At 45.3% G+C, this 27,640-nt stretch overlaps 1 protein-coding gene across 1 annotated transcript in view; it reads right to left on the minus strand.

Annotated features, from left to right (window-relative positions):
* EPG5 (ectopic P-granules 5 autophagy tethering factor) overlaps positions 1–27,640 on the minus strand; it is a 2,517,217-nt gene that overhangs the window by 289,971 nt on the left and 2,199,606 nt on the right. The window contains exon 40 of the mRNA XM_069626898.1: positions 5,403–5,645. Within this exon, the coding sequence (XP_069482999.1) occupies positions 5,403–5,645 (243 nt within the window). The remainder of the gene's footprint in view (positions 1–5,402; positions 5,646–27,640) is intronic.

Here is a 27,640-nt window from a genome sequence, read left to right on the forward strand (position 1 = left end):
CAGCTATGTCCAGCACTGACTGCAAGATCTGGCCTGCATCATCCTTGACATTTTTCATCAGAGATGTGAAACCATTCATTTCGGTCATGGGAAAGTTCTGCACTGCCTCCAAGATTACATACCACAAAGTGTGGGTGAGAATTTAGGAAGTCACGTTCACAGTTCTAAGTGCCAGGCAATGAGATGCAAAAAACTTGAAGCTCAGGGAATTCAGCTATTTAATTTACCTGTCTGTGGGGGGAAAGGCAGAAAAGTAGCAGCCTAGGAACCCATAGTGGAAGCCTTGGCCATCTGGGTCTCCATTGTGGGGTGAGTAGACAGGACACCCAGATCCCTGTGGGCCAGGGGATACTTCTTAGCCAGATCATAGCTGGAGCTGAAGCATATTTCTTGAATAACGCCCTCACAGGGACAGCAACAGCTGACTTACATGGCAGGAGCATCTCTCTATGAGAAACTTGCTCGAGGATACCACTAAAGTAATTTTGGATTAGAGGCTACATTGCTGCAGAAAGCCCAAATGTTTCCACAACTACGGGAATTTTTCTCTGAAAGGACACATTATGCTTTTCGTATGCCGATGCCTGTCTACAATCAAGCTCTGTGATGTATCAAGCACCCTGGCGTCAAGCAAGACATTGTCTTGATGCTAAAACTCCTCGGGAGAATCCCTCACCTCTCCAGAGTTCATTAATAAGGGATAGCAGCCCCTTCTTGATCATAATGTATCCCATCTTTTTGAGGAATTAAAACCTGGAGGCAAGGATGAAGTAGGCCAGAGGTGATTGGTCGAAGAACCCAAAGCTGGTAACTTCAATGAAGTGAGTTGCTGCCATTGTGAAGAAAAGCATAGTTTTTTTAGGCATGCTCTCAGAGGGCCTCAGAGTACATAGAGTGGCAGGAGCCACAGTCCCAATGTTGTGTTCATCCCATAGGCAGTACAAACACTTTTCTATGGGGGTGGGGGGTTTGCCAAGAACGTCTGATGCATAAATCCCTGCAAGGATCATGCCTGAGGCCATCAAGGAATAAGAAGAAAATTACCAAATTAGCTACTGCCATTCCCAACAATAGCATGGTGTATGCATAGAATAAATGAATTGAGGTCATAGGAGCCAACTGCTGCATGTATCCTAGCTTTGACATGATATCTCGAGTCATGGATATCAGTGAGACCGAGTGGAGCCAACCTGCAGCTGCCCTCTGGTAGCTGAAAATGTTTTCTGAAGCCAGATTGAAGATGGATGTTAGGGAGAATTCTCCGTTTAGGCTGAATTTCCTAACCTAGTGAGTCCCCCAGCAGCTTTGCTGGATTTCTGGAGTTTGTTTTTTTCATCCTGCCAAGAGTGAGACTCTTTTCCTCCCACTCTTGGACATGAATGTGGTTGATTTCTTTGAATGTCAATGTGTTCTATGGGCTATGGGGTCTTTTACTCTATAGGGCCTCATGTGTTTTGCTATGTGTGTTACACCGCACCCTCCGTGCCGTAACACTGGGGTGTCCTAGAGGATCCCCACCATAGACTCCATACCCTGGGACTGACTACTGACTCCCAGGGCATGTAAAGTCACCATTGGCTTTACTAGACCTAAATTCACTAACAGAACTAGTACAAACCATCCTATTGTGGACGTACTGGTAGGGGTAATTCGATTACCCCTGGGTCTGTTGTTCGAGGGGGCAGTGTCCCGTCCCCCTCGTCGAGTTTTGGCTGGTGGCAGTGGATACTACTTTTTATATTCAACCGCGAATATATTCCTATGGGACTCTTCCCATTGTTGGAGGCTAATACTTTTTCACATTAGTCTCTAACATACCGCCGGTTTATTTGTCTTAAATAAATCCACCAGTTGGTATTTTCTGCCAGAACTCGGTTTTTAAAATGGCGTATGTGTTCGCCTCTGTAACTCCGAACCAAAGGTTGAGCCCTTTGTTCCACTTTTGGCGGGCTGCTGCACAGAAGCCCCCCAGAGTGGTGCCATTCTGTCTGGGTACCACAGGGGTGAGGGAGGGGGTTTAGGCACCCTGGACTGAGTTGCCTTGCCAACTCAAGTCGCACTCTGGTGTGATTGGCCCGAGTGGTGAGCCACCCCGCTCACCACTTAGCATGTTTGATTGACAGCTAGGCTGAATGAATGGGGGTTTTCTGCATAAAAGCAGGGCTTTTGGGACTGGAACTTCAGAAGTCGCCACAGGACCTAAGAATCCAACGAGGGCAAAGCTGAGCCGACCTGCAACGACGACACCTCCGGTGGAGCCCTGCTGAACCGACTCACAACTTCCCAACGACAGAGGAGATCTCCCTGCTGGAGAGTCTTCTTCCCATGACTGGTGGGAACAACCAGTCTCTTGCTTTTTTCTTCGCTTCCAGGACGTCTAGTGGTCAAATTGTGCGTGCTGAGCACCCCGGCAACCGGATAGCCACTAACCACTGTACCACAACCAAAAGGTGGTGCCTTGTGACGGAGCACTCCGCGGCTGGTCTCTTCCCTGGTGGTGCAACGATCTTCAACTTATCCTCGACGACGGGATCCTCTCATCTTCTGGCAAAGCCCCGACTTGCATCCACCACTAGGAACAACTGCCCCCGCCAGACCTGTCTCTTCACTCTCAAGGTTCTGTGTCCGCCTGGCTTCACTTGAAACGGTTAGCGTGAGGTGTCTTAACCCCTTACCTTTCCATTGGGTCGCCTCCAGACCTTCTTACACGTTTGTTCTAAAACTGGTCCAACCTTTCTGTGACATTTTGCTACAAAGACTTGAAGTGCATTTCCACTGTGGTATTTATGGGACATACCGCCTTGCCTCTCTTCGAGTGGGCCTGGCCTCTAAACTTTGTGATCTACAGTAGACCCTGCCTTGCTTGCCTTGCATTTGCTTCGTAAAAGTGTTGGTACTGAGTTGGTTTCAAACCCTGCCTTTTTCTCTCCCTTTCTAACGAATACTAGAGTGCCATCTAGGTTAAAGCACTCACCTCTGTCTGCAAATAAGTGGTGCCATTGAACCTAGACTTGTTGAAATATTGTTATGGGATTAATATATACTTATAGTAACTGTGATTGAAGTTGTTTGCCATATTAGTGCCAGTGTGTTTTTCATAGATGTGTTTTTAAATAAATAATTATATATCTTTACACCCAAGCTCTGATCAGTGTCTACCTGTTCTACTGTGTAAATTGCCCTATTCTGTATACTCCAAATACGGCCTAACTCGTCTTGAGAGAAGTCTGACTGCTCAGCCACGACTACTGGGTAAATCTGGGTGGTGCAAACTGTTACCAATTGGGTTTACTGCTAACTCCTGTAGACTTCAACTTTTTGCAGTAGTCCCAGAGGGAACTGCACGGGTTTCTGCCTAACAATGGAGAAGATGTTTTGGTTTAAAAATCAGTGGGAGGAAGGAATCCATTTGAAAGAGGTTTTCTCGCATTTCCATGATAGGACCATCTTATGTGTGATATATATCGTAAAAGAACAGGAATCACAGCCATACCAAACGTATATTTGCACTTGTTCTCTCCTATGTTTTGCTACACTATGATGACATTTTACCTATTTTAAAAAGTAGTCAACAAATTAAAATAAAAACAAGCAAGTAGAATTCTTTGTAAAGTGTTGTCCTAATATTCGAAAGCCTGTAATGCTCAGAGTAATGATGTGCACTGCAAAGCTGTTAAGTTGCATTTAAAAGAATTAGCATTTCAAAGTGGATTAGTGACGAATATTCAAGACGCACAGTTCTTCAATCTTGGAGGAGTAAGGAATAATGAAATAGGATAATGAAACAGGGTCATGGGCTTGACCCGGTCACGGAGGAACAGGGACCCTTCCCGGCCTGGGTTAGGAGGCCTATAAGGGCGTATGCCAGGGCCAGTCTTAGCCCAGAGGTGTGCCAGAGTGTCAACATCGTACCACTGTCCATCATTCTATGCCATATATGCTTTATTCTGGCCATAGTTCAGTTTGTTTCATTGTAGGAACACAAGTACCATTATGCCGTGCAGTGATAAACACACAGCGAACGATGGAATGAAGTCACCGATCCAGAAACCAAGACGAGATCACCAGCACCAGTCAAACTCAAGTTAAATCAGCAGCAGCGCAATATACTGCAACGCCCAGGCAGTGAAATGCCATACGATCCCCGCTCCAAGCACAATGCTACGTGTAAGAAGGGGGCATGGTTAGTAGGGGATTTGAAAGCAGCACCATGTAAAGACCTGACACCTGGGAGAAAGAACAGCCATAGATTGGCCCGCTGAGTCATTGGAGTATGTCAGGAAGAAAAGCAATTGACAACCCAGAGAATAAAAGGCCAGTAAAATAGAGACAGAGAAAAAGGGGTTTGGGTAAGGTCAGCAGGTATGGCGATGAACAGAGCGACTAGGAGGACGACGGACAGTGGAGCAGAGTGCTCAGGAGATTGTGGAGGCATATTACAGGTGAGGTATTGTATGAGCGAGAGAGTGGTACCAAGTGGAAAGACTGAAACTGTGATTGTGTGAGTGAATAGTAGTTGAGTGAGGTGTAAGAGGTAGTCCAAGGCAAAGGGTACAGGGTCAAAGAGAGAGTAGATGGAAATAGTGTGGGAATAGTAAGGGTAGAACGAGAGAATGTGATAGTGAGGGGCAGACAGAAGGGACAGGCACTACTGTAAAGAAGAAGGTTGGCAGCAGGAGTGAGTGAACGGTGACAGAAGAAGGTAGTAGGGCTAAATGGGAGAGGAGTGTGAGAATACTGGAGTAACAGAAGAGTAGAAGTGGGAGGAGAGAGAGAAAGGCGGAGAAAGCAAGACAGGATGCAGGAGCAGACAAAGTAAGGTTATTGGAGGAAAAAACAGGTCAGAGGAGAAAGTGTGAGAGAAATAATGAGAGAGGGAATATTAGAAGGCACGGGTAAGGAGGCATAAGATCAGAGAGGTGTGAGAGAGAAAGAAGGGTAATTGAGACATCATCTTGAAAACCTTTGATACCCTCATTGTGGCAGTATAAATGAGAGAGCCCTTAGGAAGTTCGGGAGGGAGTAAGACAGAAATGGCCTTGACCTCTTGGTCTTCCCGGATGGAGAGGTTAGATGGTAGGGGATACCAATCTCTAGTATTTCACATGAACCTTGGCTGGCATGGACTCCTGGGCCAGCGGGGGAGGAAGCCCACAGAAGGCCAAGGGAGCAGTAAGAAGAATCACATAGTTGCATCAACGACAGTCTCAACACCCAAAGAAGATTCAAGACTTAAAACTCTGTTAATAACCCTTGAACATAAATTGACGTTGAAGAGGTTTTTCTGAGGCCATCTGTGACAATAAGCATATCACAAAATCTAGAATCTAGACAGTGGGAAACACAAACATTTGCAGAGAAGCTTTGTTAACCATATGCAGCAAACTATAGGTAACTCTTACCATCCCTAAAGTAGGCCATGATGCATGCTTCTGTGGTCTCTGCCATATGTCGGACTGACGCCAGACTCTGGCATGCTGCTGTTAAAAGGGGCATCACTTGCATGCCACAAACCTTTCTGCCAATCCAGTTTTTCATACTGCCCCGCAGCAATTCTGCTGTGGTTACGCTAGCATTGTTCATCATCATCAGCACTTCCGTGAAGAGACTGCTCAGCACCATGTGACGCTTCTGGATGTCCAACTCTGAGTATGAGAAATGGGGTGCAGTAAGTGAGAAAATACAGATTATGAAGTTTGTTACCTTTGCAAATCTAATATTTAGGTAACTGTTTTCAAGTTAAACACAAAGTAATTAACCACTTAAGTGCTTAAAAGGATGAGGTATCTCGTCCTCAGGACTACGTTTGCAGTGTGGAGGACGAGATACCTTGTCCTATGAAGCACCCGAAATCCAACTCCCAGGCTATGTGAGGAGGAGGTTCCTCCTCACGGGCCGAGGGTTGCATTTCAATCAGTTTCACGTTAGCGTGCATAATACACGCTCACATGAGACTGAATGGAATTTCACTGCCGCAGCCATTTTCGGCTGCAGCGGTGAACAGAAAGGTAGGTTCCTTCCTCGATCTCTCGCATTTCTATTCGGCAGGCCATCCAGAGCACCAGTATAGTCGGGGGGATGTCCTTGACCTTGGGGGGCTGTCTCCCATGTGGGTCGATTATGTCCAAGTGCAGCGGCAGTCCCAGGGAGCCCCGGCAGGGTCCCCATCCATTCCCAGAGAGAAATTCTGTAAGGCAGCCCAGCCAGCGCTCCAGGATGGTCGGGAGTGATGGCCTTGGCCTTGGGCGGCGGTCTCCAATGTGGCATGACCGTCCCCAAGCCCAGGGGCAGATCCAGGGAGCCCTGGCAGGGTCCCTGTCCGATCCTGGAGGGAAAAGCTGTAACGCAGGACAACTAAAATTTCAGGATGGTCGTAGGAGTTGTCTCCGGCTTTGGGCACCTGTCTCCACAAGTCCAGCAGCAGTTCCGGGGAGCCCCGGCAAGATACCCATTCAAGGCTGGGGACATCACCCCCGACCATCCTGGAGCTTGGGCTGACCTGTGCGGATCTTGCAGCAAAATGGGAAACAAAATCTAATAATGGCCTCCAGGGTCATGCTTGAGCTCTTAATAGAACATGCTGACAGAGCACAAGAGATTGGTAATAGAAATTGACAGTGTCAAGCAAGAAATCGAAGAAAGCAATGCACCAGCCAGTTCTAAGGACAGAAACTATAAAATAATGTATGAGATACTCAAGGGATATCAGGACAAGGTCAAACTTAGGAAATGCATTTTTCCACAGATGAAAGTGATTACAGAGACGACAGAGTGTTCACCGTCTAGCTGAAATTTGACGACCACTACAAGAACCCATCTCGAGAAAGCACACCAAACAGCTCACAAACTAGCTTGGATGTCAACAGTGAAACAGATCCTACAGAAATTGAAATAAAGCAAAATGCAACAAGACCATCTGAAGAACCTACAGTGGAGACGAATATCAATAGAACAAAAGGATATCATTTTTTTAGATCAAATCAAGAGGTACAAAAAAGGAACAAACCAAAATTCGAAACGTGTACGTTTCAAGGACCCACTAGACAAAACTATAATAGCAAGAAGAGACACAAGAGAGGTGGATGGCAGAAACACAACAGAATACGAAGGCACACTAAGACGTACAAGAAGCCAAACACAATTGCAAGAAAGGGAACAGAGGCGCTAAATTTGGTTCTTAATCTATCTAGCTACCGCCTCACCCCTAAGTATGCTGAAAAAGAAGTTATTGTTCACACCTACTGCATTAGCTGACCTTGTAGAAGCCCATATGGATCTCGTCAAGTACACCAAGAAACAGCTTGTCCATCCCTCTGCTATGTTGTCTGGCCCTGGCAACCGCCTGTACACCATGCTGGACATGGATGCTGCCGCCGCAACCACCCATACCCCAACGCCATGGTCCAATTCTAAATCCTCCTAATTCATTTCAGCAGCCTCCATATACACGTGTGGCATATGCTCACCAACGCCGGCACAATCCCCTTTACACACAATGCTCCTGACGCTGTGCTTCCTACCCCCCCTAGGGACCAGCTCACATCCCCCAATAAATATCCTAGCTACACCCACCCACTCAGATGTTGTATGCATGAAAGGAAAGCCAGCTGCGCGGTCCTCCTTCCTTTATTTTGATGACACCTGCAATTACTGCAAATACTGCCCATTAATACCAATGCAATTACTGCGATTTTCCCCAATTATATCCATACCCACAGCGCGAATGGCCAGTGTTGGCATACCAAACAAACAGGCTGCCCTAGCTACTTGCAAACAATTGGACACACCTAGCCTGCACAAGCCCTAGGGAAGTTCATCTGCCACAATGCATACCCGGCTTTGCACCCAGGCATAATTCCCTCATTCTAACCAGAAAGCTGTGCTGCAAGCCCCATGAGCCGACACCTTACCATGCCACTCGGACACTCTCTTACACCAGGAAAAACTAGATAAATGCTGACCACGTATCTGCAGCAGCCCATCGCCGAACGGTAGATAGGCCACACTATGCATGCATGACGCCCACACCCTTAGTAGCCGATTACAATCCAAAGGAGACCCCAGTCCCATCTGGTACACCATCTATCCGATTAATTCATCAACATGCGCTTCTTTCTCTTTTCTATAGTTGCTATCCAGCATCCATTAAATTCGGTAATTACCAGCAAAACCTTCACCCGGTGAGAATTTGCTCATTATCCCATCAATACTACAATACCTATCAGCCTAACCAAATATAAGGATAACTCTGATGATTTCCTTCTCTGGCTCCTTCACCCCTAGGTGCATCTTCTGTTTACCATCTCTATGTCCTTATCATGGGCCGTAACCACTATGTTAATTGTAACTGCAAATTGTTTAAACTGTTCCATGTATGATTCTGTCACCCTCACTTGCACCTCATATCACTCTATTGGTCAATTGTTACACTCATGCAATTATGTCACTGTAACAACTCACATTGCTACTCAGGGCCTGATGCCACTCACCACACCACAATAAATGTCAAACTCACCTCGCTATCATAACACAGCCTTGACAAAGACCCTATGGTCGAAACACATGTCGGCGCACTTTTCATGCGAATGGCACTAGAAGTGCTTTAAGATTTTGGCAACCTTTTGCCAATAAATCAACAATTAATTCAAACTAAAGTAGCAAGACTCATCATTTACTCGTGCCTGACGTACTACCTTAACTGATGACGATATTCAGAGTCCAGTTCCACAACAAACCAGGGTTCTCACTGTCCTCTTCTGCCTTTGTAACCTACATGAACTACTTATCCATCAAAAGGTCTGCCTGTGCTTTTTCAAAAAATGTATGCTTGCCATTCTTCACCACATTCGTTTTGCTTATTTTCAAATGCTAAGTATGTCTGTTTAGTCCATCAGCATACAAATTCTGTGTACCATGGCTCAGTTTTTGGGTCGTGGTAATACTTGTTTTGTGAAACATTACCACAAATTTGTGATTTCCGAACTAGGTGAGTCAGGGGAATGTAGCCGTACATTGCTTTTCTCAATATTGACAGAAAGCATTACCTTACCAGTCCAAACATGTCCAGCACATACTTTTTATTCACTCACTTTTCCATGTTTTCCCGAATTTATAGAAATTTTAGATACATAGTTGTTGCCTGACCTGCGCAAATCACCCCTTCCTGAACTTGGGTCTACTTTTCAGAAATGTTTGCCTTTTTGGGGCCCCATCGAGCTTTCCTACCCTACCCTTCCATTCCTTCCAAAGCAGGTTCTATTAAAAGAAAAAGTGAAAAACAGTCTACCTTGCACAAAACTAATGGTAACCTTATAGAAAAAAACGTTTTTTGTGTCTGCTGAACCTTTTTGTGAAAACTTGGAAAATGGCTATTTCTCAACTGCCCACCATTTGTTCTTAGCTCGTACAAGAAGAAAAACACAGGCTTCTTTGTGCATCATTCTATTGGCATTTTCTAAAAAAAAAACACCATATTTGCTCTCTTTTTTGTTATTTTCTCTCACCCCACCTACAGCAAAATATGACCGCCTACATGTGGGAACCAAAGGGGCCAACTTTGGCCAGGATATCCCATGTAACAAAAAAGTTACAAGGGATTGAATGCTGCATACCAAAATCTCCAAAAAAGGGCTTAGTACTGGGTGGGAAAACCCTCCACAGTTCAGGGGTTAAAGGGAAAATTGGGTACCAAAGTATAGGGAGCACCAAGCTAAATACGATAGATGAACACTTGCTCCATCAATGGTGCGAAAAGGTATTGGGGCAAGAAAAGAGCTAAAAAAGCAGAAGCTTCACAAATAGTTACAAAAAACAATTATCATTGATAAAAACAACTACTACTTCTATTTGTAATTTGTAAAAATGTTTACAGACCATGTGGGCCATTCTTGTAGGGACTGGAAACATTGTGCATGATGGTCCAACAACACAGCCCATCAAAATACTGGTTTTAAACAAAGACGGTTTCTTGTTGGGTGAAAAATCAGACAGCATTTATCTTAAGTGTTTTTGCACTCTGGTGTGTGTTTTGCAACACAGCAGCAGGTTGTGAAGTTTGTCACCAAAATAACCATAAACACCATTGCCAAGTAACACTACTGTGACGAGGGAAGATATTACTAGGGTAATCATGATGCCAGCCCTAGAAGTGGACTACAGAGGGGTCCCCAGATGATCTCCCCCCAGTCCTTTTTTGTAGGACAACAAAATGCCCTCTATTTAAAATACGATGATCACCCCTGATGTGGTAGGATTGCCCTGCTGCTATTGCTCACAGTAATCATGCTTATACATTAAGGGCCTTGACATACACATTATGGCCTGGACATATAAATTAGGCCTTGACATATACATTAGGGCTTGCCAGATGCGCGAGGCATTACTCTCTCCACATTGTCTCAGCCTAAAGCCTCCTGCTGCTGCACATGGCCTTGCCTTGCCCACACCCCAACTTGGCCTCTCACCCAGTGTCACTTTGCAAGACACATCTGTGATCATCCCCCAGAGCTTCTCTGTAGCTGTGCACTATATCACCTTATAGGGAATATAAGAGCGTTAATGCCAAGGCTGCTTACTTACTGTTATTGCCAAAGCTGCTTACTGTTATTTCAACAAAATGTACCCTGCATGGAACTGCAAGGCTTTAGTACAACACGCTGCTTTCTGCTATTACAAAATGTCTACAAACGCCATGGACTCACTAAGAAACTGCAACAAGATATTAATGCTGATGCTTAGATCATACTATATAACATAGGGTCTGACCCATTGAGGGCAGAGCGCTCCATTTGACAACGGATGCACGCACTTGTCATTCTCTCTCTCTATTGCAATTGCTTTATTGTACATTCCAATAAGAAACCTTTGATTTATCTATCAGTCTCCGAGTATTACTTCTTGCTGCAGGGTCCTTAGGGTGCCCACTTGAGGGGCAAGCTGGACACAATTCTACATCACCCCCAACACATGTAGGTGGCAAAGTGCTTTAGCAGTGTGGCTAACTCTGTGAGCCCTACTTTTCCAGGACATGATGGACACTCCCCCCGCCTCTCCTCAAGGCAAAACTCCCAAGAAAATGAGTGCCATATATTTTGTTTCATAGTATCTGTCGAAGAATGCAGTTTGTAATGCGCTCCTGGCAGCAGTCGTTGTACCATGCAGGGAGTGGGGACTGCGGTTTAGCATTCGTCAGAAACCAAAAGCACTGTGTTGGGGTGATACTTGGAAGTGAGGGACCAGAATGGGGATATTACCGATATGGGACGGTAAAGTGAATGGTTGTTATGTGTAAACTATAAAATCAATAAAAGGTTATATACAAAAAATACTGTGTTAAAATGCAGATCTGGGTCAGAGGGAAATCACGTGATAGCAAGAATATGCATACCATGAGAGTGCTCAAATTCAGAGCAGAGGCACTGAGCCACTTAACAACATGTCAATGGCGGGCTCCAGAGCCAGATCAATGGGCCACCATGATGGTCATCTCAACGCGAACCAAACAGCATTTAGAAAATCAGCTGCAGACGCCGGGGCACGGTTGATTCCAGAGCACCCTGCTCAAAGCAGCCACCCACTGCTGAGCACACTCCAGATTTATGGAAGTGAGGTCAGAGAAGGAAGTGGTAAGATGCCAAGCACGCTGGCACACATACTGTTAGGGGGAATTCTCTGTTTAGGCTGAATTTCCTAACCTAGTGAGTCCCCCAGCAGCTTTGCTGGATTTTTGGGGTTTATTTTCTTCTCCTGCCAAGAGTGAGACTCTTTTACCCTCACTCTTGGGCATGATCTGAGTGTGTTTCTTTGAATCTAGATGTGTTTAATGGGCTATGGGGTCTTTTACTCCATAGAGCTTCATGTGTTTTTGTGATATGTGTTACACAGCACCCTCAGTGCAGTGACACAGGGGTGTCATAGTGACCCCCCAGTATAGACTCCATACCCTGGGACTGACTACTGTCTCCCAGGGCATGTAAAGTCACCATTGACTTTACTAGTCTTAAATTCTGAACAGAACCAGTACAAACCATCATATTGTGGACGTACTGGCTGGGGCAATTCAATTGCCCCGGGGTCTGTTAGTCGAGGGGGCACGTCTCCGTCCCCCCCTGATCGAGTTTTGGCTGGTGGCAGTGGATACTACTTTTTATATTCAACCGCAAATATTTTCCTATGGGATTTCCCATTGTTTTAGGCTACTATCTTTATTTAATGTTTTACGGTAGCCTCGAACATACCGCCGGTTTATTTAATTAATATTAATTCCCCGGTTGGCATTTTTTGCCGAAACTTGATTCTAAAATGGCGTTTGTGTTCTCTTCTGTGACTCCAACCCAAGTCGAGCCCTTTGTTCCACTTTTTGGCGGGTTTCTCCACAGAAGCCCTCCAAAGTGGTGCCACTCTGTCTGGGGTACTTAGGAGGGGAATTTAGGCACCCTGGACTGAGTTGCCTAGGCAACTCAAGTCGCACTCAATCCTGATTGGCCCAAGTGGTGAGCCGGCCGGCTCACCACTTAGCATGTTTGAGTGACAGCTAGGCTGAGTGAATGGGGGTTTGCTGCATAAAAGCAGGGCTTTGGCGACTGGAACTTCAGAAGTCGCCACAGGACCTAAGAATCCGACGAGGGAGAAGCTGGGCCGACCTGCCACGACACCACCACCGGTGGAGCCCTGCTGGACTGTCTCACCACTTTTCCCAACGACAGAGGAGATCTCCCGCCGGAGAGTCTTCTTCCTTTGACTGGTGGGGATAACCAGTTTCACCGTCTTTTCGCCTTCCCGACGTACCTCGTGGCCGCCTTGCCCGTGCCAAGCACCCCGTCAACCGGGATACCACGTTTTTCCACGACCGCGAATCAAAGGTACCACCTTTAACCGGAAGTCTCCGCGGCTGGTTTCTTCCCTGGTAGTGCAACGACCTTCATCTTTCCTCCAAGTCGAGATCTTCTCTTCCCCTGGACGACGACGCAACTTGCACCCACTACCAGGAACAACTGCCACCGCTGGAGGATACTTCCCACTTAAGGTATCGTGTCCCGCCTGGCTTCCCTTGCTACCGACTGTACGGGTTAGATTTAGCCCCCGGCTTTCGAACCTGGGTTAGCCTGGGACACCCTGGCTAAACTTTCCTAAGCCTCTCTAAACTCTTTTTGAACCCTCTGCAAGACTTTCTAAGCCTAGCGTAACTGTGTGATCTTGGGCGCATTTGTGCTCTGCTCTCTCTAAGAGGGGGCCCAGCCTTTGGACTTTGGCTCACCAGTGACTTTTGCTCTTCTGCCTTGCTATCAGTTTTCCTGAATCTTAGAGTGGTGTACCTTTCCATATTCTGTCTTTTTCCCTCCCTTTCTCACAAACTTATCAGAGTGCAATCTAGTTAGGCGCTCACCTCTGTATGAAAATAAGTGGTTTTTTACTGTGATTTATCCGATAAGGGAAAAGGGGTGTATATATTGCAATAGTAACTGTGTTTAGAACATTTTACAATAAGAGTGCTGGAGTGTTTCAAACTGTGTGTTTTAAATAAATAATTATATACTTTGATACCAAAGCTCTGGTCAGTGTTTGCTTGTATTATTGTATCTGGGTACCTATTGTGTATACTTTGCATACTGCCTAACTCTTCTTGAGGGAAGTCTGACTGCTCAGCCACAGATACCAGGTAAATCTGGGTGGTGCAGACTGCTACCAAGTGGGTTTACTGCCAACACCTGTAGTCTTAAATCTTTTGCAGTGGTCCCTAAGGGAACTGCACAGGTTTCTGCCTAACACTGGTGTACAGCAGTGGGATTTGTATTGAGTATACACTTTAGAGTGCTTGAGGATACCTTAGTACAACTAACCACAAAGCTTAGCACTGAAAAAGTAATCTTTATAACATGTCAACTATGGAAACTTATAGTCAAGAGTCCCTTGCTACAAAAACTGCTGATTGTTTAAGAGTATTATGTAAGCATAAGATCCTCCTGACTAAAGGCAAGAAAATGGAATTGATAGAAAGGTTGTTAGCTAACCAAAGTCTGGATGATGGTTCAGAGGAACCTACCATGCCAGAAACTGTAGATAACAGTATAGAGATTGATGTTGATCAAAATGTTGATAATCTTGAGGAAGAGTCAGAAGAGGAGGGTGAGGCTGCTATGACTGTCCCCCCTAGGCCTCGGTCTGCTCTACCTGCTGTACCTACTGGGCCTTTGCCAAGTCCCACACTTAGTCCTCAATATCTCGAATTAGAGAAAATGAAACTTGAACTAGAGTTCAAGAGACTGAATACTCTGGCTGAACAGAGACATCAGGAAATGAATCAAGAACTAAGGCTAAGGGAAATGGAGCTCAAGCATGAGCTAGAAATGAAGAAATGATCTGTCGAAAATGCTTCTCTCTCTGGCTCCTCTAGAAGTTCCAGTCCTAAAAGACCCCGGATGCCTAAAGAATTGGTTGGTATGTATGAGCCTAAGTTGGATGTGTTGGATTGGTTGTCTCTGTTTGAATATAATCATGGGCTCCAGAACATCACAGGAAATGACTTACTCACCTGATTGTTCTCTAGGCTTCCCCCTGTTGCAACTGATGTGGTAATGGAGTTAGGGGAGGAGGATGGGAAAGAGTATGAATGTGTGAAACTAGCTTTGATAGCTAGATTTGGGAAGACCCCTTCCCAGTATCCTAAGAGGTTTAGAAGCCTCAAAAAGCATGATGGTACCCCTTGGGCTACCTGGGTGAGTGAAGGGTTGAAAAACTTAGACGGATGGATTAAGGGTTACAAAGTGAACACTTATGAAGGTATGAAGAATCTTTTTTTTTTTTTTTTTTATTGTAAAACTTCAGTTTAATACAAGATCAAACTTTTGTTACATTACAGTATCCTGAGATTCAACTGTTAGGTTCCCATTAAGAGTGCATGTTTGAGTCACACCTATAATATGGCATTAGAGTTCTTTGAGGTGTTCAAAAAGAAGAGGAAGAACAAAAGATTCCTTACACCTCAGATTAAGTACTTTAGTTGCAGACAGATTTTCGGTCAGTGGGCAAGATCATGTCTAAGAAGTTGATTAAGCTACATGTGAGCATGGTATTTCTCCCAATCGAAACAGTGTCCCACAAGTCATCGGCATCATAAAAGAACGGTTTATAAGCACCAAGGTGTAGTTCGCGAGCGGTCTTGAGCTGAGTACATTCAGTTATAAGATGTTTTAATGACTCAGTTTCTCCTGTCTTGCAGAACCTGCATTTATCGGAGTTGATTGTAGTATCTCGTCGTCGCCAGAGTGTTTCTCTTGTTGTAAGGGCGTTCAGTCTGAATTTCAGGAATTGAGTCCGATGGTGGCGAGAGGGGCAAGAAAATAAGTATTTGGGAGGGGAGTGTAATTTGATCATGCTCTTGGAACCTGGTAGAGTGGATTTAAGAGATGTGCGATGTTCGTAGGTGAGAATCCAGTCCCATAGCTCGAGTTTTTTTTTCGCATGTTGTGGGCGATCAATTAATTCTTCAATGCTGATATTGGCGGCTTCCATGATATTTGTCAGAGCGGAAAGCCATGATTGAAGTAGGCCCGAGTGTATACCAGCAGTGTCATTGACAAAGATTTCATATGCTGGAATTTGTTGACCAAGCTTCATTTTCCTCAGAGTGGATAAGGATTTCCAAATAATTGTCATCTGAAGTGAGGTCAGAGCCAATTCGTATCTCAGAGCCACCATTGAGATGTCCTTTGAAAGCCCCAATGCCCGTTTCCAAAACCTTCCTTCGAGTTTTTGCCATAACCGATGATCGAGGTTCCATCCTGACTCTCCACCAAATGATATAGTGGGAATGAACTTCTGCAGATAGAATGTTATTAGTGGTTCAATTGAAAATTTGCCATAGTCTTTATTAATTTTCACACCTTGAATACCAAGTGTATTGGCTCTTGCCATAAGGTCGTTCGTCCAGGCTGATTCGCAAATGGAGGTGTTAACTATTATGCCTAAGTATCGTATGGATGACACAATAGTAAGCGGAGTGTTCTCAATTGCCCATCGAAAATTTTTGTCCTTCCGTGAGACAATGTTCCCAATACACATGATCTTAGTTTTCCCTGTGTTCAGTTGCAGTTCTTTTATTTTTAAATATTCGTTCAACTTCAACAGGTTTTGCAAACCTATCTGATTGCGGTCAATCAGCACAATGTCGTCAGCATACACAAGGCAGTTAACAGGTTTGGCGTTGATCTTTGGGGGAAAACAGTGTGTGGCTTCCATCCATTTCGGTAGATCAGAGATAAATATTTTAAACAAGTCAGCCGCCAGTGGGCATCCTTGCTTGACCCCTTTATACGTTGGAATTGGATCGGTCAAGTCACCTTGGGAATTTACTCTTACTTGAACAGAAGTGTTGGAGTGAAGCGCTATTAGAGGATCAAGAATTTGGGATGGACAGTTCCACTCGCTTAGTTTGGCCCACAGTTTTTCGCGATGGACTGCATCAAAGGCTTGTTTTAAGTCGACAAAAGCAAAAAAGATTTTTGTTTTAGCTTTCAGGGCTTCAAGTTTTAGGATGGTTAATATAGTTAAATTGGCATCAAAGCCTACGTTTTTCGTGAAACCTGTTTGTCGACAATCTACTTGATTCGCCTTTGAAGCCCAAGCAGTCAACTTCGTTCGGAGGAATGAGCCAAATATTTTGCCCATGGTATCAAGCAGGGCAATTGGACGATAGTTTGAAGGATCATCTCTGTTACCCTTCTTGTAAATTGGTACCACAATTGCCTTAGCCCAAGACTTAGGTGTTTTTCTCGAGGTTGAAATTTGTCGAAACAAAGATTCCATAAGTTTGGCCCAATGGTGCTTGTGTTTTTTTAGCATGATGTTAGTTATTTGGTCGGGTCCTGCTGAGTTTTTTAATTTTTGAATTGCTGATTTAAGGTCAGCAGATGATGGAGTTATATCCCATACTTTAGTGGAAGGAAGACAGTGAACTTTGGGGGTTTGATAAGGTCGTTCGTAAATTTTGGTAAAGTAAACCACCCATGAAGAGCTTGAGATTGCATTCGAGATGAATGGATTGGTTCTTGTGTTTCCTTTATTTAGGATGGTCCAAATTTCTCGTGCGTTCTTTGTAATAATTATTTTTAACATAATTTCAGCTCTGTTTTGCTCTATTATGACAGAATGGGATTTAAGCCAATTTCTATATTCCTGGCGTCGTGCCTTTGCGCTTCTTCGTATGTCATTTGGATCAGCATGTGTTTTCCTTAACATTCGAAGGTCTTTCCTCAACAGTTTTTTGGCCGCTGCTATTTCTGAGCTATATAGATTTTTCGATGTAGGACCGTGTGTGTTTGAGTTGGCGTGTTGTTGTGAACATGCAAACAGCAAAGGAACATAGTCCACGTTATTTGAGGCTTCGAGATGGAGGGTTAATTTCTCTATTGACGAGCGAGTGGTTTTTAGCCGATTTCCGGCCGCAGTTATTGTCAGTGGGAGTTTGTAGGTCTTCGGATGAGAAAAAGTATCAAAGTCCATACATAAACGAAGCAAATCGTGGTCACTTGCATCTTTTTGAACTACTTCTAGTGAAACAATTCTTTCAAATAGGTTACAAGAGACCCAAATGTAGTCAAGAGTGTTTCTAAGTAGAAGTCGCTTCCAGGTTGTCTTGGAGGGTTGGTCACCTTTGGCGTTGCCATTTACCATCTTGCAGTTTCGTGACGAAAGTGCTTGTGTCCATAGTTTACCTCGTAATGTAACTTTGTCTTTAGGAATAGCATTGTTTTCCAACGTGTGATGGTTAAACCGATACCAGCTGCAGTTCAAGTCACCACATATTAACAGCGATAGATTGCAGTATTTAAGAAAAGCATCGTCAATGAGAGTTGTTATTGAGTCGATAAATTCTGTGGTGGAAATCATTGCCGGGTTCCAGTAGCAATTGATTATAAGGAGATAGTTTGAAATTCCTGAGTTTTCCTTCCCAATTCGAATGATCGTACCCTGAACAAACGGGTTTGGGTTAACCGCGTCCTGGGGAGTCATCCAGTTTTGAATTTTCAGTAAGGTGATTAAGCTTGAATATGGACGACCCTTAGTATTTCTTTTGGCTGGATTCAGATGAGTGGTAAATCCGTCACGATTCGGAGCATCGCGCAGCCATGTTTCCTGAAGGCAAATTGCGAAGACCTCATCAAGCGGTTCTATAAAATTATCAAACAGATGAGAGAATCCGCGAGTATTCCAGGAGAGCAACCTTAACTTCGTCCGTGTCGTTCATGGTTATTGAGGATTGTTGTGAATAGACAGTCTTCTGTCTGAATCCTCCGATGGTGGGTTTGTAATCCATATCATTTTGTAATCTGTGCGAGAGGGATAGTTACTTCCGTAGGGATGTGCGACAGATTGCTCTTTCGAAGTTTCCTGAATTTGGTAAATTAGTTGAAACTTCTTTTTGAGTTTTCAAGTCGGGTTCTATCGGATCCACATACTAGCAGTTCTTCGACTGCTTGCAGTAGGATGTTTTTTACTGCAGACGATTTGATGTGTAATAGTACTTGATCAGTTGTTTTTTCCGTTGCATATTCTACGATCTTGATGTCGTCTGTAGTTATTGATCTGAGTTGGGGAACACAGGCGAATAGTTTTAGGACATTCGCTCTGTTCAGGTTTACTTCTTTTCCATCAGAGTCGATATTCTGGAGACGAAGCTTCCATGAACTTGTTACAGGTTTGGCACTTAGTCTATCGGATACTCGCGAGTGTGAGTGTGAACCGTTTATTCTTTGGTTTATTGTTTGTTTCGGGTCTAGTTTTGAGCTAACAGGTGAAGACTGGATCTTTAAGGAAGTGGACCGAACCGTCCTTATAGAATCTCTAACGTGACGTCTAGACGCGTTTTCTTTCAAGAGGGATTTCTTCCTTGCCTGGTTTCCTTTGTCGATTGGTGCCGAAACTACAGGAGAAGAGTCAATATTAGTTTCGCTTCTAATGGAGTACGTAGACAAATCGCATAAGTCGACAGAGCCGTTTTCGCCGGACAAATTTGAGATATCAGAGTCTGTATTCAGGCGACGGCGTTTGGTTGGTAATTTGGTCATGATTTTTTTTTGGTCAGTTGCATGTACTAGCTCATGAGATTGTGTAAGATCATCGTGAGGTTTTACATTGTCACGTACAAATAGACTAGTTTTTTTCGGGGTCGTCAAAGTTCTTATGAATTTTTTGACATTCGTTCGTTTGTTTTTTTGTAATGCTTCTTTTGGACCCGATTTAATTAGAGATTTCCCATCGGGTTTTGAGCCTTTCTTATGAGTTTTGGTTAAATCTAGAGTTTTGGCAGGGCCAGTAAAGATGTTAAATGAAGTGGGTTTAAAGATCACTGAACCAGAGGATAATTCTTGGTTCTCAGTTGTGTCTTTTGTATGACGAAGAGCATTTTTTAATTGTTCGTCACGACCACTAATACGTTCAGCTGAGCTAAAATGCTCAGCTGTAGGTTGCAAGAAGTGGGTGTGAGGTGAAGGGGGCTGGACCTCGTTCGAATTTAATGCAGCAGCATTAGAGTCCGGAGTTGTTGCGTTTGGTAATCCTAAGTCCACATTTTGAGTTGCCGGAGAACTTGAAGCCGGGACTAGAGGGACTAGCGTTTGGGGATATTGGGTTGCATTTTTTCTCATCCATTTCAGTGCTTCTAGAAGACCTTCTGATAGAGAGTCGTTTTGACAATGGTGTCTAGCTGCCAGGTCACCTAACCGCTCTTGCCATCTTGTGGAAATATCAGCATTTTTTTCCATTTCTGTTTGAAGAAAATTCGTAAAGTGATCAATTTTTTCTATTTTTTGCGTCAAGTTTTGAATAATCGCACCTTGATCACTTAATTGTCCATGTAGAGCTTCATATAATTTGGTGAACGGGGCTAAGGCTACCGCTGATGCTGCTAAAACATTATTGTGAATTTGTGATAAAGCTTCCATTGATATATTCACAGATTTGACTTTGCCTGCTAAAGGTAGTTCCTCGATCGAAGACGCATAAGAGCAATTCAGGTTGAACTTTGCCTTAATTGGTGAAAGAGTTTTTGTTAGATTTGGCAGGTGATTATCGCCATAGACAGACTCAGTCGGCCGGTGAGGTGTACTTGCGTGACTAGCATGCAGGTCGTCGGGTTTTCGCGGAAAATGCCTTTTGGATTTTAACTCTGCAATTCTTTTTAGGCGACGCGCTCTTGCAAGAGAGCTTGGATCCAGGTCAGATGTTTTTGCTGTTGCTGTTTGGGGGGTCAAGTCAGAGGGGTGCTGGTGTGGACCGCTCGGAGACGCACTTAAAACCTCTGGCGCCTGACATGCATACCCACTATTATTGCCTAGTACAGGGGGCCTCAGGTTTGTGTTTCGTTCCCGGATAAATCATCTTGGACGTTACAGTCGATCGGGCCAGAGGATTGGAGGTCTTGTGGGTTAGATCAGAGGAAGATTCCTTTGGCACTATCGGCCGTTCAAGGTGATTTGAGGACTCGGCGTCTGTTGAAAAAAAATGTGACTGAGGCGGGTTGGACTGGCTGCTAGGAACAGAAGTAGAAGTGCAAGAGCCTAAGTTTGCCGAAGTTACAGCCCTGGAAGACTTCGTCTGTAAAAGTGAAGATGTTGGGTTTGCAGCGTTAACATTTGCCGGAAGAAGGTGAGGAGGCATCGCGTTTGAGATGTTTAGTAGTTCATCATCACTCACCACAAAAGGCAACATTACATGATTGTTAGAGTCCATTAGTTCGCAGGGAAATAAAGTCGTTGCATTTTCGACCTGAACTATGTCATGGTCTACTAAATGTGCTCGTTGTTGCGAGACACGGGTCACGTCTGTACTCAGTTGTGTTGTAGTACGCAAGTTGGAATTTGAGTGAGTGGCAATTGAAGGTAATGGAAGCTTACCAAGTTGGGGAGCCGCGTCTTCATCCGAAACGCTGGCCGGAGGTGCTGACATCAAGTTGGTGTGGTGACTATGAGAGAGTATTATGGGCACGGAATTTACAAGCTCTTTTTCAAGTCCATCACCTTTGTTTGCTTCTTGTTGAGCATGAGTTGGCGTTATGGAAGAATTCATATGTTTCCCTTGATGGATCTGGTGTACAAGATCCCAAACTGCCGTGTCAGTGACAGATAAATTGTCAGTTGTTAGTTGGGATGTACATCTTTCAATGCAGGGAAGTAGTTCTTCAGTTGAACTTAAGGTGTTTTGTACATCTTGTATAGAGTTTGTTGTTTGTAGTCCTAAAGAACAGACCGATGTGCCATGTGAGAAAACTGCAGGGGGAATGGGTGAAGCAAGTAAGATACGGTTTGCAGTTTTTCTTACCTTTTTAGAGGCTGAGGATTTCATCGCCATCCACGGATTAAGCGTGCGCCGATGTTGGAGAGTTTTTTTCCGTGTCTGGGGGCCTGTGGATTCAGCAGTCAGCGTCATCAATGAATCTTACTGCAGATGGACCACAGCGCAGATACAAGGACGCTTGGGGGCGATTTGGGATCAACTGGAATCGAATGTTGTACTCCGAACGCCGCAAGTATGCTCGAGAATGATTTATCGAGGAAGGGGGCGAGCAGTGTCTCGTCGTGCAGCTCCTCAGGTAATAAAAAAAAAAGACAGAAGACGAGCGAAACTCTGCTACTGGGCTCCTCAGGATGCCTGAACATTTCGCGGGTCCAGCAGCCTCTGCTTCTTGCGCCGGGTATGGTACCCGCCACACGCCAAAGCCGCCAAACAGCTAAACAGGTGTAGCACAGCCCTTCTGCCACAGGGCTTACGCCGCAAGGGCGGATTAATTCTGCAGATATAACTCAACGATGGTCATGTGACTTGCACGTCACTGCAGGGAATCCTCGAGTTGTTTAAAGCAACGGTGTCCTTTTCACCGTTCGCTTTATGCTGCACTCGTGCTTTTTCTGAAACTTCACTCGTTTGGAACAGGCTCGCTGTAAACAGCAAAATGGATGTTGTGTCATCTATACACACAATCTTTTTATGTTGGACTCAATTTATGATGCCTGCTCTCCTGAGCTCAGACAGCACTTGGCTGATTCAAAGGAATTAGATTCCCGAAAACTAGCTAAGGCTGCTGACTTGTGGGTTGCCAACAGGGCCACTCACAAGGATTCTGGGGTAACTCAGAAAAAGGATGAGGGGAAACAGCCTAAAAAGGACTCCAAAGAGAATTCTAATACTGCAAATTCCAAAGAGGGCCCCAAACAAAACCAGAAGAGTAAGCCACCAGGGAAACCACAGCAGAATAGTGTATCCTCTGGTGCCAAACCAGAGGGAGGTTAGAACAAGCCTCCATTCCAGAAGGCATTTGGTAAATGCTTTGTTGTGGCTCTACTGACCATGTGAAAGGAGATCCCAGATGCAAGGGTAAACCTTTAGGGATCCAACTTGCCTCCTTAGTCTTCGCTCCAGAAGAGGAAGTCCCAATGGCAAGTGGAAACTTTCTACTGCTGGCTGATGAACCCATTGGAGTCTCAGCCAGTGTTTCTTTAGTCTCTCTGGGGTTGTGGGAACAACAGAATTTAGATGTGTATAATTCTATCCCAGATAATACTAAAGAGTATTATAAAGACAGTGTCCAGGTGAATGGTCAGGAGACTCCTGCCATTAGAGACACTGGGGCCAGCATAACTGTGGTGGATGAATAATTTTTCAAGGCAGAGGATGTTGCTAAGGCACCCAAATGCCTCACCAAGTTAGCTGGAGGGCCTGTGGAGATGTGTACCCAGTTACCATTTCTCATCCAGTGTAATGACATGGCTGTAAAAATACCTGTCAGTGTACAATGTGAAGTGCCAGGTAGGGTTCTTTTGGGTAATGACCTGAAGGCTCTTGGAGTTGTGTCACATACCCCCAGACCACCTAGTAGAAGGTTACAGGAGCTCACAAAACCTGCAAGAGAGAAAACCCTGCAAGGGTTATCTCAGGAGATGATGACAGAGATCACTCCTTTACCACTGGAGCAACTCACTGCAGTAACTACCAGATCAGGAGCCAAGGGGCAACCCAAGACTCCTAGGAAAAAGTCAGCAGCAAGAACTCCAGTGCTTCCAACAGTTACACCTGTAACTCCACCTCCAGCTGAGGCTGAGAGGGAGGTAGAACCCTGTATGGTTGAACTAGACTCTGAAGAAGAGCTAGTGGGAGGCCAAGAACTTATTGGAGATCTAGACCCTGAGGACCATCCTGAGCTGCAGTCTTTACTGGCAGAAGGTGGGCCCAGCAGGGCAGCTTTCCGTAAGGGACAAAGAGAATGTCCAACTCTGGAGGGTCCCCGCCAATCGGCAGCTGCTCAGGCTGATGGGCAAGACCCTGGGAAGTGTAGGTTGCACTGGGAAGATGGCCTATTCTACAGCGAACCCACTGAGTCTGAACCTGGAGACTACAAACACCTTGTAGTACCTCAAGAAAACAGACAACAGTTCTTGCACTTAGCCCACGAGATTCCTTTGGCTGGTCACTTGAGCTTCAAGAAGACCAAGGAAAGGCTCTCACTCTACTTCTATTGGCCAAACATGGGGGCAGAAGTAGATAAGTTTTGCAAGAGCTGCCATACCTACCAAACTTCTGGTAAGGTTGGCACCAAGAATGTGGCACCATTAGTGCCTCTCCCAGTTGTGGGAGTCCCATTTGAGAGGGTAGGGATTGACATTGTTGGTCCCCTTGATCCCCCTACCTCCTTAGGCAACAGGTTTATCCTTGTTGTAGTAGACCATGCTACTAGGTACCCTGAGGCAATCCCTATGATGACTATTACAGCTCCGGCTGTGGCTAAGGCCCTCCTTGGTATTTTTACCAGGGTTGGGTTTCCTAAGGAAGTAATATCCGACAGGGGGTCAAACTTTATGTCCCACTACATGAAAGCCATGTGGAAAACCTGTGGAGTTACTTATAAGTTCTCAACCGCCTACCACCTCCAAACCAATGGATTGGTAGAAAGATTTAACAGAACCATGAAGAGCATGATAGGTGCTTTAGAGGAACCCCTTAAACGAAAGTGGGACCTTCTACTGCCATGCCTTCTCTTTGCTTATAGAGAAGTCCCTCAGGAGGGAGTAGGGTATTCTCCCTTTGAACTTCTCTATGGCCATCCGGTCAGAGGTCCATTGGCCCTGATTAAGGAGGGGTTGGAAGGTGCTCCTCCCCTCAAGCCAGTCAGAGTGACTGACTATGTGATAGGTCTCCAGAGGAGAATGTCACACATGATGGCAGAAGCTAGTAATAACCTGAAAGCTGGACAAGCTTTGGTCAAGCATTGGCATGATCAAAAGGCTAACATGGTTGAGTTCACTCAAGACCAGCTAGTTCTCGTTATGCTTCCAACAAGGCAGAGGGCCTTGTAAGACAAATGGATGGGACCCTTCAAAGTTGTGGGAAAACTTGGAGAGGTCAACTACCTGGTGGATCTGGGCAGACCCAGGGAAGCTCCTAGAGTTTTCCACATCAACCGACCTGAAGTAGGAGCCTTGCTTCTAGCTTCAGCAGCAGAGGAAGAAGAGAGTGAGTCTCTCCATGATCTCCTCAGAGGTGTACCTTTAGATGGAAAAATTGAAGGAGTCAATCTCTCTTCAGATCTGACACCTGAGCAACAAGAGGAGTGCAAATCTATGTTAAATCAGTTTGCCTCCCTGTTCTCACTCTCACCAGACTTGACCCCTTGGGGACAGCACGAGATACTGACTGGTGACTGTCTGCCAGTCAAAAGCAGAGGATACAGAATGTCAGAAAATGTGAGAACCCATATCAAGGGGGAGGTCAAGAAGATGCTTGATCTCGGGGTAATAGAACCCTCTACTAGTCCATGGTCTAGCCCAGTTGTGTTAGTACCAAAGGCAGGATCCAAAGACTTGAGATTCTGTGTGGACTATAGAGCTCTTAATGCAGTCACCAAGACTGATGCCCACCCTTTACCCAGGACAGATGAGTTGGTGGATAAACTTGGTGCAGCCAAGTACCTCAGCACATTTGACATTACGTCAGGCTATTGGCAAATAGCCTTGACAGACCATGCCAAGGAGAAAACTGCATTTTCCACCCCAGTTGGCTTGTACCAGTTTAAGGTCATGCCTTTTGGATTAAAAAATGCACCTGCTACATTCCAAAGGATGGTAAACCAAGTTCTAGCTGGGATGGAGGACTTCTGCATGGCATACTTGGATGACATTGCAGTCTTCAGCCACTCCTGGGAGGATCATGTGAACCACCTAGGACATGTTTTGCAGGCTCTTGGACAGGCCAACTTGACTATCAAGGCAACTAAATGCCAGATAGGTCAAAGTAAGGTGGTTTACCTTGGGCATAAGGTAGGAGGTGGAGAAATAAGGCCTTTGCTCAGCAAGATTGAAGCTGTACAAAATTGGACAACACCTACTACTCAAACCCAAGTGAGAGCCTTCCTAGGCCTCACTGGGTACTACAGGAATTTCATTGAGAACTATGGGACCATAGCTTCTCCACTGAATGTCATCTCCTCTCCAAAATTCCATAAAAAGGTCAAATGGAATGAGGAGTGCAATCAGGCCTTTGAAAAACTGAAGAAAGCTCTTTGCCAAGCTCCAGTATTGAGGAGCTGCTGACTACCACCAAACTTTCATTGTACAAACTGATGCTTCCAATGTAGGTATAGGTGCAGTTCTAAGCCAACTGGATGAGAAGGGTAGGGAGCACCCCATTTGCTTCATCAGCCGTAAACTGAAGGATCCTGAGACAAGGTGGGCAACAATAGAAAGAGAATGCTTTGCTATTGTGTGGGCACTGAAGAAGTTTAGGCCATACTTGTATGGTTCTACTTTTGTCATTCAGACTGACCACCAACCCTTGAGATGGTTAATGCAAATGAAGGGAGAAAATCCAAAACTATTGAGATGGTCAATCTGCCTGCAAGGGTTTGATTTCACCATTGAGCACAGGTTAGGGTGTCACCATCAAAATGCTGATGGACTCTCCAGGATGTATGTAATCGACTAGAGGGATGAGGTTCATCCAAGAGTGGATTAAATCCTCCTGGCCCTTAGTCGGGGGGGGGGGGGGCGAGTGTTAGGGAGAATTCTCTGTTTAGGCTGAATTTCCTAACCTAGTGAGTCCCCCAGCAGCTTTGCTGGATTTTTGGGGTTTATTTTCTTCTCCTGCCAAGAGTGAGACTCTTTTACCCTCACTCTTGGGCATGATCTGAGTGTGTTTCTTTGAATCTAGATGTGTTTAATGGGCTATGGGGTCTTTTACTCCATAGGGCTTCATGTGTTTTTGTGATATATGTTACACAGCACCCTCAGTGCAGTGACACAGGGGTGTCATAGTGACCCCCCAGTATAGACTCCATACCCTGCGACTGACTACTGTCTCCCAGGGCATGTAAAGTCACCATTGACTTTACTAGTCTTAAATTCTGAACAGAACCAGTACAAACCATCATATTGTGGACGTACTGGCTGGGGCAATTCAATTGCCCTGGTGTCTGTTAGTCGAGGGGGCACGTCTCCGTCCCCCCTGATCGAGTTTTGGTTGGTGGCAGTGGATACTACTTTTTATATTCAACCGCGAATATTTTCCTATGGGATTTCCCATTGTTTTAGGCTATCTTTATTTAATCTTTTACGGTAGCCTTGAACATACCGCTGGTTTATTTAATTAATATTAATTCTCCGGTTGGTATTTTTTGCCGAAACTTGATTCTAAAATGGCATTTGTGTTCTCTTCTGTGACTCCAACCCAAGTCGAGCCCTTTGTTCCACTTTGGCGGGATTCTCCACAGAAGCCCTCCAAAGTGGTGCCACTCTGTCTGGCGTACTTAGGAGGGGTGGAGGGGAATTTAGGCACCCTGGACTGAGTTGCCTAGGCAACTCAAGTCGCACTCCATCCTGATTGGCCCAAGTGGTGAGCCGGCCGGCTCACCACTTAGCATGTTTGAGTGACAGCTAGGCTGAGTGAATGGGGGTTTGTTGCATAAAAGCAGGGCTTTGGGGACTGGAACTTCAGAAGTCGCCACAGGACCTAAGAATCCGACGAGGGAGAAGCTGAGCCGACCTGCCACGACACCACCACCGGTGGAGCCCTGCTGGACTGTCTCACCACTTTTCCCACCGACAGAGGAGATCTCCCGCCAGAGTCTTCTTCCTTTGACTGGTGGGGATAACCAGTTTTACCGCCTTTTCGCCTTCCCGACGTACCTCGTGGCCGCCTTGCCTGTGCCAAGCACCCCGGCAACCAGGATATCACGTTTTACCACGACCGTGAATCAAAGGTACCACCTTTAACCGGTAGACTCTGTGGCTGGTTTCTTCCCTGGTAGTGCAACAACCTTCATCTTTCCTCCAAGTCGAGATCTTCTCTTCCCCTGGACGTCGACGCAACTTGCACCCACTACCAGGAACAACTGCCACCGCTGGAGGATCCTTCCCACTTAAGGTACCATGTCCCGCCTGGCTTCCCTTGCTACCGACTGTACGGGGTAGATTTAGCCCCCGGCTTTCGAACCTGGGTTAGCCTGGGACACCTTGGCTAAACTTTCCTAAGCCTCTCTAAACTCTTTTTGAACCCTCTGCAAGACTTTCTAAGCCTAGCGTAACTGTGTGATATTGGACGCATTTGTGCTCTGCTCTCTCTAAGAGGGGGCCCAGCCTTTGGACTTTGGCTCACCAGT

Source organism: Ambystoma mexicanum, chromosome 6p (assembly GCF_040938575.1).
Source record: "Ambystoma mexicanum isolate Mex_15411 chromosome 6p, UKY_AmexF1_1, whole genome shotgun sequence".
In the NCBI taxonomy this organism is placed as follows: Eukaryota; Metazoa; Chordata; class Amphibia; order Caudata; family Ambystomatidae; genus Ambystoma; species Ambystoma mexicanum.